Source organism: Chamaea fasciata, unplaced genomic scaffold (genome assembly GCF_029207755.1).
Source record: "Chamaea fasciata isolate MVZ Bird 193981 ecotype frontalis unplaced genomic scaffold, bChaFas1.0.hap1 SCAF_4, whole genome shotgun sequence".
Taxonomy (NCBI): domain Eukaryota; kingdom Metazoa; phylum Chordata; class Aves; order Passeriformes; family Sylviidae; genus Chamaea; species Chamaea fasciata.
The window spans coordinates 38,142,144-38,157,562 of record NW_027094089.1 but is presented as its reverse complement, the minus strand read 5'-3'; the positions used below and the strand labels follow the sequence as shown (position 1 = coordinate 38,157,562).

The 15,419-nt window shown below is 37.1% G+C and overlaps 1 protein-coding gene across 2 annotated transcripts in view; it reads left to right on the top strand.

The window, feature by feature from the left end:
* The window catches only part of GDA (guanine deaminase), a 31,357-nt gene extending 17,370 nt beyond the window's left edge, over positions 1–13,987 (top strand). The window contains exons 9-14 of one of the 2 annotated variants that reach the window (XM_066181319.1): positions 916–1,013; positions 1,535–1,602; positions 2,043–2,189; positions 5,034–5,152; positions 6,484–6,511; positions 7,236–13,987. In XM_066181319.1, coding sequence (XP_066037416.1) covers positions 916–1,013; positions 1,535–1,602; positions 2,043–2,189; positions 5,034–5,152; positions 6,484–6,511; positions 7,236–7,306 — 531 coding nt within the window. In that variant the 3' untranslated portion in view covers positions 7,307–13,987. The other variant, XM_066181318.1, reaches the window with a different exon arrangement.
* Positions 13,988–15,419: the final 1,432 nt, after the last annotated feature.

Sequence of the window (15,419 nt, the reverse complement as noted above, 5' to 3'; positions counted from 1 at the left end):
ACATCAAATAAATTTTTTAAAGTGTTTTAAAAGCAGGGTTTTTTTTTTTTTTTTTTTGAGCTGTTGCTGAAATGTTTCTTTCTTTTTAAAAACAGTACAGATTGGCAGGGATATGCTTCAGTAGCTACCATATGTAGGTCCTTATCTGAAGACATGACTATTCTCCTTGTGTTTTCAGCTACATTGAACTTCATGAGCAGAGATGGGAGGGGTATAGTGCCATTAGGAGATGCTCAGTGGAAGCAGTCTCTGTGCCATGCTCAATTTTATGTGCAGATTGCAAGGTCTAACAGCTCTTGCTCTTCTGTTTCAGTGGGCATTTGGCTGATGAGGTAATGCCAATTAGATTTGTATGGGAGTAATTGGTTTATGCACTATTAAATTATCCTATCCTATACTTCTGTTTTTCTTGTGAATTTATTTTAAAGTCAGTTATGTAGGCTAAGAAATTAAAGTAATTTATCAGTTGCATAAAAATTAGATTATTTTACTTAAAAAATATTTAATCTCTCTCCCCTTGGTGGAAACCTTTAGAGAGCCAATAGGAAACGTGCTAAGAGTACATACATCTTCCATTTTATCTGATATATTCCTAGCCCCAGTACTTAATCTCTCTGTTAGCTACAAAATATAAATTGTGAGCTTGCTACAGTGCTAGGACAACTGGGAAACTCCCTTTTGTCTTTGGTCACAGCAGTCACTTCAAGAGCAAGCACCCTGTATTCTAATATTTAAAAAATGCTGAAAAGCTAACCAGTTTTTCCCTTGTGGGTTTTAAGAGCTTCATTCAGGAAGTGCATTTATTTCACTAGATGGTAACGTGTCCTTTTTGGCTATTTAAAGCAGTGCAGCAAACGTTACAACCACAGAAGTAGATGAAATATTGAGTAAATTGGTGATTCTCTTTTTCTTTAGACAGTGATGGCTCATGCCTGTCATCTTTCTGAAGAAGAGCTGAAACTTTTTAGTCTTCGTGGAGCTGCAATTTCACATTGCCCCAATTCTAATTTTTCGTAAGTTAAAAAAAAAAGAAAATAGAAATGGTGTATACTTATATAAAGCTGTTGTTAGTGTAGTACCCTGAGTCGATGCTACCACTGCAAAACTATTTATATGATACCTCATTACACGATAGATGGTATGTTGGATTGAACATGACCATTCATCATCCACTTCTGCTTAGTGTGCTCTGGACCGATTTGTGGCCTTTCAGTTTAGTTATTGCACCTATATCCAGATCTATCTGAATATTTCTTTTCTAAAAATTTGGTTCTTTTGACTGCTCGGTCAGTGGTAGATTCAAGGCATCTCGCTTCCCCCTGAAGTGTGCTAAAGTTTGGGGGGAATGGACTAGAAAGTCTTCTTTTTATTGAGCAGACATGAGATGCTGCATGATATCCAGCCCAAATAAGTAATAAACCAAATCTTGTACACAATAAGGGAGAGTCTTCATCATAGAATGGCTCTACAGCCCTGCTTTTCCTGAACTTTTTCTGCATGTAGCACACAGAACGTGTTTTTTCTTCCAATCCAGGTTGTGCAGCGGTGTCTTAAATGTGCGAAAGGTTCTTGAACACAATGTGAAGCTTGGTCTTGGCACAGGTTAGTAGTTTGCTGTGAAATTGGTTTCTTCTGGAGACCATTGGGAGATACAAAAACATTCCCCTGTTCATATTTAAAAATCAGCATATCTCCAAATTTTGGTCCTCCTTTGTTTTCTCCACTGGAGTAAGGAAGTCTAGACTATTGAAATCTAGGGTTGGTCTGAAACTGTTTTCAAAGAAAAAAAAAATTAATGAAGAATTTTGTTGCTGAGCTTAAACAACAACTTTTTAGGTTTCTGTTTTTGTTTTGTGTTCTATTCACCTGACTGTGTGTGAGAGCACCTTTAGTGGGAATTATGCCTTCAGAGACAGTGCTTAGCAGTAGAACTTGTTGGGTTTACCACATATATATCTTCATAACTTTGAATTAAAACTTACAGAAATTTAACGTAGAGAATTATACCCAAGTCTTGTTTCTAAGAGTCTGATCCCTTCTAGATGTTGCTGGTGGATATTCAGCTTCTATGCTTGATGCTATAAGGAAAACAATGATGGCATCAAATAGCCTTCAGATCAATAAAGTGAATGAAACACGACTAACTCTTGAAGAGGCTTTTCAGCTTGCCACTCTAGGAGGAAGCCAAGGTAAGAAGAAAATTCTTTAGTGTGAACACAGAGAGCTACAACTCTTTTTGATTGTTTGTCTCCCTGTCTCCATGGGAGATTCACAGATTTTCTAATGGCAGAGTGAAATCTAATTGGTGGGCAGAGATAATCCTTCAGTTTCTCATACCCATACTAGGCTTTTCAGAGAGGAGTACTCTATTAATGCTGGGACTTTAATACAAAATCTTAATGGCTTTTCAGGGTTGTACATTTGCTTTGCAAAGATCCTCAGACTTCTTAGTCATAAGGCTATAAGTGCTTGTCTATTTATTGTACCAGCTGGAAATGTGTTTTCTCAACAACCATCACCTAGAAGAAAAACTGCAATTACTTGCAATTAATTGCAGTGATCATGCATTCTATTTGTCATCAGTTTCTAATTTTGCTTGTGCTTTTTGAGCTGTCAGTGAGGCAGCTTGTTGCAAATCAAGACATCATGCAAATCACTCCTCACTCAGTGAAAAGCAGAAAATTTAAACAGGCTTCCCACCATGGTTGTTCAAAACACAGTTGCATCTGCAGAATGCCGTCACATAGTGTATGGGTTATCCAGTTTTGGGGAATCAGTTTTGTTATGATCAGTGTGCACATGAAAATAGATACAATTAAAAAAGTTTTGGTGGAACCGGTATGATCTAGTATAGAGGAAATCCACACATAAGTGAAAACCTATTATTGTTTCAGTTAGCAGAAATGAGCTCTCTACCTTCTAAAGCACTGGTCTCGAGTCTTCTCAGTGCAACATGTCTGTAGCTGCCAAAAAGCTCCATTGGGAATTATCAATGGAAATTTAAAAGATGTAGTGAAAATGTTGTCAAACTGGACTGTGTTTGAATTCCTGGAGAGTGTAATAAGAGAAATAGAGAGGACAGAAGATGAGCAGGGAATAAAAGGGTTTTTTTTTTTTCTGCAATGTATACTGTTCTAAAAAGTGTGAGAATAAACTAACTGAGAGACAGAAAGGAAGACTCAAAAAAATCCCGAATTCATATGTGGTTTCCCTTCCCAGCTACTCTTGTGCTTTTCCTTTATTAGGTTTCCTTCGTAAAGTGTTAATTTTATATATCGATTTTAAGCTGTTATATCCTTACTGAATCACTTTTAAGGGTAGAATATAAATTACTTCTACAAGCTTTCAGTAGCATGGATACTGAAAGGGAGAATTTCAGTAGCCGAAATTTAAATGAGTGATTATTTTGTTGGAATAATTTGCTTTGTTAAGACTCCTAAAGACTTGTCACCCTCTTGTGTTTAATCTAAAAATTGCATTCTGCTCAAAAACCTGCAGGAACATGAGATCATTTTAGTTGAAACTAGTAGGTAATCAAAATATTTCATAACTTGTAGAAGTTTAAATGTCTTTAAGATATTGGGATATTCCTGCCACTCAAAAGTTTCAGTGAAGACTGAAGTTCCTTTATCAGAGCAATCTGTAAACAAATGAACAAATTATTTGCAGATATTATGCCCTTTGAGAACTTAATTTCAGAGCACTGGAAAAATTTATTTAATTCACAGATACTTTATGCAACTTCAAACGGTCCTAAAGTATTTCTAAAGAAGGACAAAGGCTTCTCTTTAGGTATTTTAAGCACTTGCAAGCACCCAGTCCCTGAAAATTAATTAATATGTAGGTTTTCAGGGCATGTGGACCTGAGAACCTGTGGTTGCAATGAAACTTTGAAAAAATAAAGGTAAGTAATAGAACACAAGCCAAGCCTTACAGGTGGGTATGAGACCTTTAGACTGGCTATGATTATTTTTCCACACCATATTTTTTTTTGTTCCTGCTAATTGCAATTACTCACTGGACACCCCTTTTATTATCATATTACTATGTATTACTATTGCAATAGGCCTGTTATAAATGATCAGAGCCAATTTCCAAAATCAAAGATTTATTTAACAAATTTGAAAAGCAGTTTCGGAAAACGCCACAATAAATCAGGACAATATCGATCGAATGTTGGGTGAACAATCCGAGAGCAGCAAAGGGTGCTTCTCCGGAGTACTGCCCACAAATTCGGGGTCTCAGGGTAGGTGTTTTATACCATTTTTCTACCCTGAGGCAAAAACAAGACTATTACAAAGAACCCGAAGAACATGACATCATGTACATAACATAATCATTGAAATGTCTGGTGTCCGCATGGGATATCTGAAAGAGTTTCCTGAGAAATCAAAAAGACGTCTGAATGAAAAGTCTCCGAATCTTCTGTCAGAAGGTTTCTGCTGCCCTCCGCCCAGATTGGTATCAGATCTCCTGATGAACTGTGAAGCTGTGGTCAGCCCATGTTTGATGGGCTGTTTCCTGGTTATCTCTCTGGCAGACGTTGAGGTAACACCTTTGGACTAAGAAAAGACTGTGGTATGCAAAGAGACTCCCTGGAACTGTTTTCAGGAATTCAGGGTTTTTTACATTCCACTGCAAAGTTTAATACACACAATTTTAATCCACGAATTTAATACTATGTATCTATTACAGGCCTATGCAACCTTTCAAAATTCCGTAAACTTTTTAGAAAATTCAGTCTAATACTGACTTAGCAAGATGAGTATTATATGCTTTACTGTTTCTCTGACTTAATTTAGTTGCCCTACTTGGAATTTGAATGTTTTTGCAATATAACCTATTGTTTCTTAAGTCTTTCAAGAGTTCAGGTGCTAACATACTCACTATTTAATTTGGTTTTGGGTTTTTCCTCATAATCATCTAAATTTTTATTTGTCTTATGAATATTTCAAGTAGGTTGCCAGGTACTTCTACATGGTGGAAGGAGGCTGGTCCTGAAGACGTGTTTATGAGCTTATTTTCTTCCTCAGCTCTAGGACTAGATGATGTGATTGGAAACTTTGAGGTGGGAAAAGAATTTGATGCACTGCTAATCAACACAAAGGCTTCAGATAGCCCTTTTGACTTGTTCTCTGCTGATGATTTTGAGGTAATCAGAACAGGATTGATGTTCAAAAAAATTAATGGAAATGATGTGGGGAAGGTCCATGATACAGACAGAAAAGGTCTTTTGATTCTGGTGACAGGAATTGGGTCTACTACACCCCTGCTGTGTGTGCTTCAGCCTAGATGTTCCAGATTTGTTTTTTCTTCAGAATCTTGCTGACCCCAGAGACAGTGCCCTAACACCATGAGCAAAAATGCATTTAATAATTTTAATGCATGTTTTATTAGCTCAAGATGACAATTACAGCTTGTAGTGGTTTGAAAGCTAAACAAATGAGAGGCTTCAAGTCAGAAATACAATTTAATAGGAAGAAAGGAAAAAAAGTAAAATAAAATAAAATAAAATAAAATAAAATAAAATAAAATAAAATAAAATAAAATAAAATAAAATAATAAAAAAGACCACTGACAGAGTCAGAATACAACCTGAGCAGGATAATGGAAGCAGTCCAGATGAGGTGGTCTTCCTGAAGCAGTGATCCCCTAGAAAGGTCTGGTAGCTCTGATCCTCTGGGAATCCAGTGAGTAAGGGCTCCTTGTTCTATCCCAAACTCCAGATTATATCCAGGTGAGAATGCTTGGTTCCTCCCCCTGGGTGGAGCATCTCTCAATGGGATGATGAGTCATGCAGGGGGTCCTTGATGGCCCATTAAACAGAGAGAGCTCTTTGAGGGAGTTATCTATGAGTCATGGGCAAGGCATTTGATGGGCCATTAGCAGAAGATAGCCCTGAGGGAGGGGGCCTGGGAAGATCACTGCCCCACCTGGATTCAACAGTTCATGAAGATGGTGATAGAATACTTTGTGTACATCCTATTCTACAGGACAGAACACAGCTATTTGCAGTGACAAATGGCAGCCAAGAAAAAGCAATTTAGTTTAGTCAATACTTAGAGTTCAGACTGACTCAAGATGGCTAATATGAGTTAAAAGCACAGTTTTTATCTTAACGTTAAAGCAGTGTTGGTTTCATGGTGTGGAAACACCTTCTCATTCAAAAACCTCCTCTGACTAAATAAGAAAGAGCCGTTACTTGCATTTATAGATGTGGCCAGACTGCCTGGAAATAATTCCAGTTCTGTAAAAAGTATTATTTTTATGTTAAATCTTTTAAGTTAAGTTATTGGCTTTACAAATGTTTAAATTTTAAACACTTGTTTTCATAAAATGAATTATTTATGTTAGGTTTTGATTTCGCTCTTACTAGGAATATTTAGGAGAAATGTTTTTATCAGTTCTTTCAAGCTTCAAATGATTATGATCTGGGACAGAAGATATTGCTTTCTGAATTTGTTTTCTTCCATTTTTTTATAGGACACCCTCCAGAAGTTCCTATATCTAGGTATGTTTTGATTTTCAGTTCAAGCTGAATGCTCTTTTCCTACATCAATTGTTGTCAAAATTAATGTTTGGGTTAATAGTAAAATTAATTTTATGTGATTAAGTATACATTTGTTTGCAGAAATTAAATATATTTCTTCAACTCTTATATGAACAGTAACATGTCCCTAATAATTAGTATTAATACTTTAGATTAATAAATAAAAAGTGGTTTATAATTATTTGTAAATATGTCTGGGCAGTATCCACATCGGGGCTGTGCTGCTGCTATGTTGTGATGTTGGGGTACCTGGTGCCAGCTTTGGCCACTGCTCTGTCATGCTCTAATGAGACTTTTGCCTTTCTGAGGAGCTGCCTGGGTCACACCAGCTTTCTTGCTGGCTGGTTCCCAAGTCAGTTCAAATTCTGTGCAACAAATCCTTTTCAGTACAGATACATAATATTTTCAGGGTTTGGATCTACTGAATACACAACAAATCCATGACGCTCTTTCAGCACTAAATGCTGTGTTTAATTGGATTTTTTTTTTTAATGGGTTGCTAAAACATTTCTTGATCTTTGTAGTGGCCCTGACACTTTCTCTCCAAATGGACTTTCTTAGTTCTAAGAAATAGTTGCTGCAAATAATGTGTTCCAAAACTGTTTTCGTGGACTGCATAATTTTCATTTATTAAATCAGTGTTTGTATTTATGTGCAAATCTCTGTTTTGACCATGTTATTTCAGGTGATGATCGGAATATCTCTGAAGTGTACGTGGCTGGAAAGCAAGTGGTTCCTTTTTCAAGCTCTGTATAAATCCATTTTCCTTTTTCAAAATACTCTGCTGATCATTCTGCATCTGATTTGGAGGATTGATTAAACACAGTGCCTGATCATCAGGAATGACACCTCACAATTGGATAATGTTATAAAACCGGCAAACATTGAAAGTTTTGTTAGACCTTTCAAGAATTACTTTACTGAAATTTTCACAGTTCTAGAGGGAATGGCTATTCAAATTTCATTGTAAAAATAACATTTGTGCATTGACTGGGGATTTGATAAACACCTTATTTAAAGAGGACACCTACTGGTCTGTTTAATAATAGTATGGGAAGCATTATGTGGAACAATGAGATGCTCATTGTCTATAGGAATAAAAAAAGTACTTGTAAATTGATTTTGCAGGTAATGAGTATAATGGGAGAATATAATTTCCATAATATTATCATCAAGTACGGAAAAAATCTGTGTAATTTTGGAGAACGTAGTTTGCAGTTTTTCCTAGGAGCATTTTTAAAAGAAATTTAATTTAAAATTATTTAATTATTTTTAAAGTGGAGTTAAGAAAGAGGTGTGTGCTTATAAATAAATAAGGGTCCTTTTCAAAGAGTTTAGACTTGTCATTTGTAGTCAGACACTCCACTGAATTGCCTTGATCTGAGTGATGGCTGAATGAAACTTCTGTTAAATTAGAAGCAAGCACTAAGATATCTCTGCAGGCTACACAATGGCAAACATTGTAAGAGGGTTTTCTGGACTAGGAGTGCTTCATCTAGTTCAGCATCCTGCAGAATCTTCCCAAACTCATTTGCTCCTAACTGTTCAGACAGGATGATATGATGTCCCTTCTCTTTTCTGTAAGGGAATTGAGTGCATTTTAAAAATTTCCAAGAGAAATGGTCTCTTTCTGGCCATTACCACCTTTGACTTGAGATGAAAATTATGACTGAGAAAAGCAGCTCAGCTTTACTGTGCTCTTTAGCATTTTTCAATGTGACAGCCATAATTCCAGCCCTGTACAATTCCAGGATTCCAGGTAAAAAATATGCCCTTTTTGTTTTGGAAATCTGTCTGACTTCCTTTCCTTAAAAAAGCATATTTTTCCCTGCTCTCTCTCTCTCTTTTTTTTGTTTTTTTGGGTGAGATTTGTTTGATGAGGGGATTTCTTCTTGTTTCTCTCTTACGTTCTTGCAACACAAACAATGCAAGCTTTAATTTCAGGGTCATTAGAGACCAATATTGTATTTAGATACTGTAAACATGTGTTGAATATGGTTTTAAGGCCTGCTTCAAACTTCTTTGATTTCACTGAGCCTTGTTTCGCACTTTTATCTCACTGCCTGGGGATATAGGACTTACCTCTGTTCACAAAACAAGGGAGGTCACTGCACCAAAGTTTCACTTCATGTCTACTTCAGAGAGAGTGCTTGGCCCAATGACACTCATGTTCCGATTTTAAAGCATTTTCAGAGCTATGTATTGTTATGATTATGCCTACATGAGACAGCATAGCGTCCAGGGGAAGTGTAACAGCTAATTTGGGCACTTACAGCAGTACAGTCTGTTCAGTGTGGTTTTCTTGCCAAAGCTGAGGGGCTGTACCAAACAGCAGGGAATAACCAGAAGGTGTCTTGCAGACATCACCTGGGTGCAGCCACTCGCTGAGAGTTCACTCAGGTATCTTCCAGGTTGCTGCACTGTGCCACTGCTTGCTAAGGTACAGCCTTCCTACCCATTATGTTCAGGACTTCTAAGTCTTTAGGAGTCAAGATCTAAGGATTAAGATTTACATACTCCATCAGGGTGTTTCCTCAACTATTATGTTTTTCATGTGTCCCAATCACCTACACAGAAGCACACTTGTTCAGCAAATAACAACCTTCAGCTCTTTAACTTGGTTTCTGATTCAGGGACATTATTTCTCATGAATTTTGACATGAATTTAATTGACCAAATTTCACATTTCAAAACCAAAGAACTGTGAGACATATGTTTTAATCCTCCCAGTTACTGTTTGAAACTATTTTTAGGGAATTACATGGTTTTCAGCTTTGGCTTTCCTGTGGTGGAGAAAGATCACACAGCCTTGTGTACAATGTATGGTAGTGCCCTACATCTTTGCCTCCAGAGCTATGAATTAAATTAGTGCTTTTATTTCAGTGGTCGTCTTAACTGTGTCTGACTTAATTGTTTTCCCATTATTTTGTGGTGTTTTTAAGAAAGGGATTCAGCATTTCTTCTTAAAATACTTTCGGGGGTGGACAGGTTGCTTAATTGCAATCTGAGAACACACTTAAACTTTTACAGTTCAGGACTACACTGCTGGCCCAGTTACAAAGGGACTCTCTAGGATAACTGCTGCCAGTGAGCTTTGGATCTGAATTTTTACTGGGTCATGAGCAGTTTGAGTGTTGTTAAATTCAGGGGCAAGGTAGGAACTCACCTTTTGATTATAGGTTTTTTAATGTCTAGTATCCAGACATTACCCAGACATAGCAAGAAAATCATCTTTTTAAGAATCTTAGCTGGAGGAGGAACTCTGCCTGCAGGTAGTGTCATGGGCTGCCTGCAGTATTCTGCAATGTCCAAGACCAGGAGGAGTGAGGCCCAAGGTGGATAGCATTATATTAGATGCAGAGGTGGTAAAGGAAAGAAATTTGAATCTGATGTTTGAGGAGGATGTTCGTGGAGGAATTCATATAACAAATAAGCTGAGGGGGTTTTGACAGCAATATTTAAGTAGCCCTGAGTGGAGAAAAAATGTGCTGCCAGAGAAGTTATGTGGGGTCGTCTGAGGCAGTCCCAAAAGCTTGTTCAGTGGAAGATGGCTTATGCATAAAAATTTTAGGGTTTTAGGTCATTCAAAGAATGTAGTAGTCAGAATTCTCTGAAGTACTTCAGGGAGAATTACCCACTAAGGATCACTAAGGATTCCACTGTAAAGTTTTGGTCCTTGAGACTCTGTGCATGTGCGTAGATTGCCAAGATGTTTGTTTCAGTGGGGGAGGATCAGTGGATAAAAGCACTTGTTGCTGAGACTTACACATCTACACTATATGCAGCTCAAGACTACATATATTCTGCTTCCTTGAATAGATGTCCCTACTGCATATGCACTTTGAAGCAGGCCAAGTAATGGGTGTAGATTCTTAGTGTCTGTTCTAGAGCCTGGAGTATATTTGGAAGGCAGCTGAGCCTCCAGTGTAGTTTCCTCCAAAATAAGCTTAATTCTTGTGTACTGAAACCACCCTGCAAACTGAACTATGGTTCCGTAAGGAAGAAGGATTAGGAATTTAGAACAGCACTATTGTCTCAAATCAAAATGCTAATGGAGGCTAGAACTTTAACTATTCCCCTCTGTCCTCATCCCGTCACAGAACTTAGTATCTGAATACTAATTGAAGCAACCTTCTTCCCTCTTCCTCCCTTTTCCCCAACACCACCTTCCCCCCCCAAAAAAAACCCAAACCGAAACAAAAAACCCCCCCAAAAATCCAAACCCTAAAATGAAACAACTGAACACTAAGGGGATATGAGTATGTGGAAGAAAATAAAGGAATAATTTTCAGTCAGTATAAATTGAACATATGACTGTGTAACTACGATTTTCAAGAGGTTTTATCTTTAATCAGTCAATTTACACTGTCATAAATTGACACATATGACAGTGTAAATTGACTGATTAAAAATAAAACCTCTGGAAATTTGTACATGCAACAGATTACAGATGTCTCTCCCCACAAGTTCTCTTACCAGATGGTGGATGAGATCTTTCTTTCTTAATATGTCTTTATGCTCAATGGTAGCACACCATTCAGACAAAGGGAAAAAAAGGGTATTTATGTAGAGCTTGCTTGTTGGGACAATATGCTTACTGTGTTCTGTGGTCAGATGAGCTCCTATTTATTATAAATAGAATGTATTTGAACTACTGTTATATGTTGATCTCATTGTGTCACTTTAGGTTTCGAAATACTAGTAAGAATTGCTATGCATTATGCAGCAATGTTTGAATTATTCCTGTGTGGCAAGTGGAGTTCTGCACTTTAAAATGTTGCCTTGGCCTAATGTTTAAATTTATGCTGTATTTTTGTGCAATCCTAAGATTTTGTAGGGGAAAAATGTGTATTTTTTCACTGTACTGAAATTTTCAGTAAGTCAGGTTTCTTTTTGAAAAGGGAACTTTAAAATTACCCTGTCTAAAAGTCAGTGCCTGATTATACACTTATGAATGGAAAAAATTCTAATGATTTTATGAACTTGAATAGTAACATTTAATGTAAAAAGAAATGCAGATAATTCTTTTTTTCAAATATTATTATGATAATGGATTGCAAGTTAGAAAAAGGTATTATTGTTGAATATCTACATTTTTATTGAGCAAAAGAGAACCTAGTTATTCTTGATTATTCATTTAAGAAGAATACTTAAATCTTGAAAAACAAAAAAACCCGAGTTGTTTCAAAGAATATCCCAGATTTAAAAGGAAAAGATACTAATGTCATTACTCAGACAAGATGTTTAAAAATATTATTTTAAACATTTCCAGGAACAATCAATAACAGATGATAATGTGGACATCTTTTCAAGTTCTGGATTTTCATGAATAAACCATGCTGCTTTATTTGCAGCCTGGTATGTGTTAGGAGCTAACTCACCTGTAAAATTGTGGTGTAGAGTCACAGAATAAACTGAGTTGGAAGGGATCCTCAAGGATCATCACGTCCAGCTCCTGGCCTTACATTAACACCATCCCCAAGGGCAGGGAAAAAATGAATTGCAGAAGACATTTGAAAAGACTGGTAGCAGAACACAAAATACTGCAAAGTAGAAAGGAGATAGATTGGAGGAACTCATAAAAAGATGTCATGTCAGTGAAATTTTCAGTGTGAAATGCTCAGAAAAAAAAGATAGATTCTTAGGTAATATTATATTAGATCATGGATGTCATTCCGTCTAAAAGTCATTGAGGTCCAAAACCTGACCAGGTTTCCAAAGCAGTTGCTTACATGCTTAATAATACAAGCCCAAATACCTGCTCATGGCATAATTATGTAACTCTTCACAACATCTAGACCTCTGCTCTAAGATTTAAATCAAAGTTACCTGTAATGGCTCCAGAAGAAACATAATGTAAAGGCATATTACATTTTATCTACACCTGTCTTGTGAAACATTTAGCACTGGCTAGAACAGGGCCTGGATTAGTCTGGTCCCAGTGATTAATTTCTGTTCATGCATGCCCCAGACATCATTCCCTGTCATGTGCCTGGTGCTGCAGTGATAACTGAGTTCAACCCAAGACAAAGAGTCTGGTGTGACTGAAGTGACTAAATACAAACTGTATTAAATATCAGATTGTTCAGAAATTAAGCTCATTGCTGAGACCACATCACATTTTAAATTACACAATCATATATCTAGTACTGAACTTATAGATACTATGACTTTGGCTTAAAGCTGTGACATTTTTAAGCCCTTGCACTACATGTGCAACAACTCATTCTTCTCTCAACAGAGAAACTAGCAAATAACATCAGCAAGATATGAAAAAGAGTAACAACAAAATCTACAATTACCATTCTTGGGAAACCGAAAAGACATCAGTAACATGAACAGCAATTTATTTTTTAAAGTTAATAGAACTGTTAGTTTATGTGGAAGGGCTGAGCAATGTTTTTGGGAGGCAGTTTCCTGGAAAATTCAATGGAAATTCTTTCTTCGAAAATGCCCAGAATCAGTGTTCTCCAACCAAAAGGTCCCTTGTATCTTCTGCAGAGGCAGTCACTTCTGCAGAAATGAATGCATTGGTCATGTCTAGACCCTCACTTCTTTACCCTGTCATGGTTCAGAGGCGCGTATTAGCTTAATTCTGGCATTGGTTTGTGGTTTTGCACAGACTTAGTCTTAGTTTGAAAATAACTGTGCTAAAGGAGTGGAGCTGGGAGAAGGATAAGGAATAAAGGGCAATCTTTAACCTGCCTGCCTAATGCTTAAACACAAAATATTTGTCCCACCAGGTAGATGTTGTTACGTTTGCACAGTTCTTAGACTCAATGATTTGGCTTAATGACTTGAATCAACTTGTAACAATTAAACTCAGTCAAGGCTAGGACATAAACTGTGAGCAGCTGACAAACATGTGAAAATGTTTTATTTTCATCTGCATTTAAGTCATCAGCAGCTTTCCTTAGCCAAGAGGTCCTAGGCATATTGAGATACAAAAAATGCCCTGGAGATAAGCCTGCAGGAGAAGGGGCCAGTTTTGGTGACAACTGACGGCTGTAAACTGCCTCCTGTCTGCCCTTGTGGCTTTGGAGCTGGGTCGTGTACTCCTCTAACAACTTTTACTGATGAAGCTTTTAGAAAGCATTAGCATGTGCTCCTTACCCGGGGATGTTTGCATCCCTTGCTTCAAGACAAATTTTCTTTCCCCAAAGGAGAGTTGACATCATGCTGGAGTAAGTTTTTCTGATGCTGATTTGTCTGCTTATCACCCGTTGTGCATAAGCTCTGGTTCATGTGAAAATGCCTAACTGGAGTTAACGTTGTTTAATTTATCCTTCCTTTTGTACTTGTGCAGTTTCAAGGAAGAAAAATGTATTAGGAGAAACTGGTATATGCGATTTCCACTGTTCTGCTTGGTTTTGGTCATGCTAAATAGGAAGTCATGTACTGTTGAAACAAAATAAAGAGAACTTGTGTTACACCAACCCTCATCTCTTTCTGTATTTGACTTTTGAGAAGAGAGAAAGCTGACAAGCTGACGAATAAACAATGAGGGTCAAAATTCACAGTAACATTCCCTGTTCTGTGGGTAGTCTGGGCAACACCCCATCACAGGAGTCTGCAAACTCTGCTTAGTATGTACAATGTTATTTTAGGGGATATTTTTTCAGATTCAAAGGTCTTACAGGTTTTGTTGTATCTTTACCACCAGATTTATTGTTTTCATAGATCAAAGCCAGTGCTTCAGTAACCACTTTATTTTTTTTTTTGTGTTGAAGTACGCTGTCCTGAAATGAAGTATGCTTGCTTCTTCTGCTTAGCAAAAGAATCACATCTCCTTTGATGTGTGTTTCTTTGCTTTCTTACTTTTCAAAGCCTAGGCATAAAAATGTCCCCAGCCTAAGCAGCTCTGAAACTCACCAAAACAAAAACTGCCATTAGAGGACCACTAATTACACTCTGAGAAATTGTATACTGAGATATTGAGAATTATGTGCAAGCTGTTGCCAACTTGCTCAAAATTTTGTGCACAAGAACTAAAGCTGTTCTGTATTTTCATGAACCAGCAGAGAAAAAAAAAGTGGAAGAAAACTTCTTTATAGACTACTGTTCTTAATAGGAGGGCCCATTTCGGCTTTCAACTCGGGAATTCTGCTACTTGACACTTTACTTTTGAAAAACACCACTAAGAAACACTTTTGCAGTGTTTCACTGGAGTACTCTGTTGAGACTTACCTGCTAAAAGCAGTATGAGCCCCAGGTTCGAGCAGAGTTCTTATGGTGTAGAGGGTTTCCAAGTCAATTTGACAATCTGAGAGCCTTTGGTATGCTCTCACTAAATCTCAGTACATAATTACCTGTTTCACTATAATGAGTTGATGCAGGCACAGTTTGTACAAGTGAAAACAGAATTTGCAATCTCCCCCAAAAGTAACAAAATAATCCTGAACTCTTTATCAATGTAAATTTATCAGTCTTCTCCCATGACTGTAAAGCAGAAAACAAAAAATTCTCTTGGTTTGAGATCAGATACTGGATCACATATATTTCAGCTTAATGGGTTTGATGTTCATGACTTAACAGCATAGTTCAAATGCAAAATCCAGGCTGCTTGCTCTATGTTTATACTCTGTAATCAGCTGTCTTCCTTTCAAAGCATGTGACTGTATTCCTGCATTATTTTTAATTAAGTATGTCCTTTAGGAATTACCTTAAAAATATGGCATAAAGGCCATGAAATCAAGCTGAAATATGAGCAATGTCTCTTCCTTTCATAATTAGTCTTAGTTGTAACATCTCAAAATAGAGAAGTATTTTTCTTCTTAGAAACTGGCAGTATTAAGCAGCAGGTACATTTTCATCTCAACCCCTGCTTGAACTAGTTTCACCTCCCTTTCACACTGGTGAAAGTTCACAG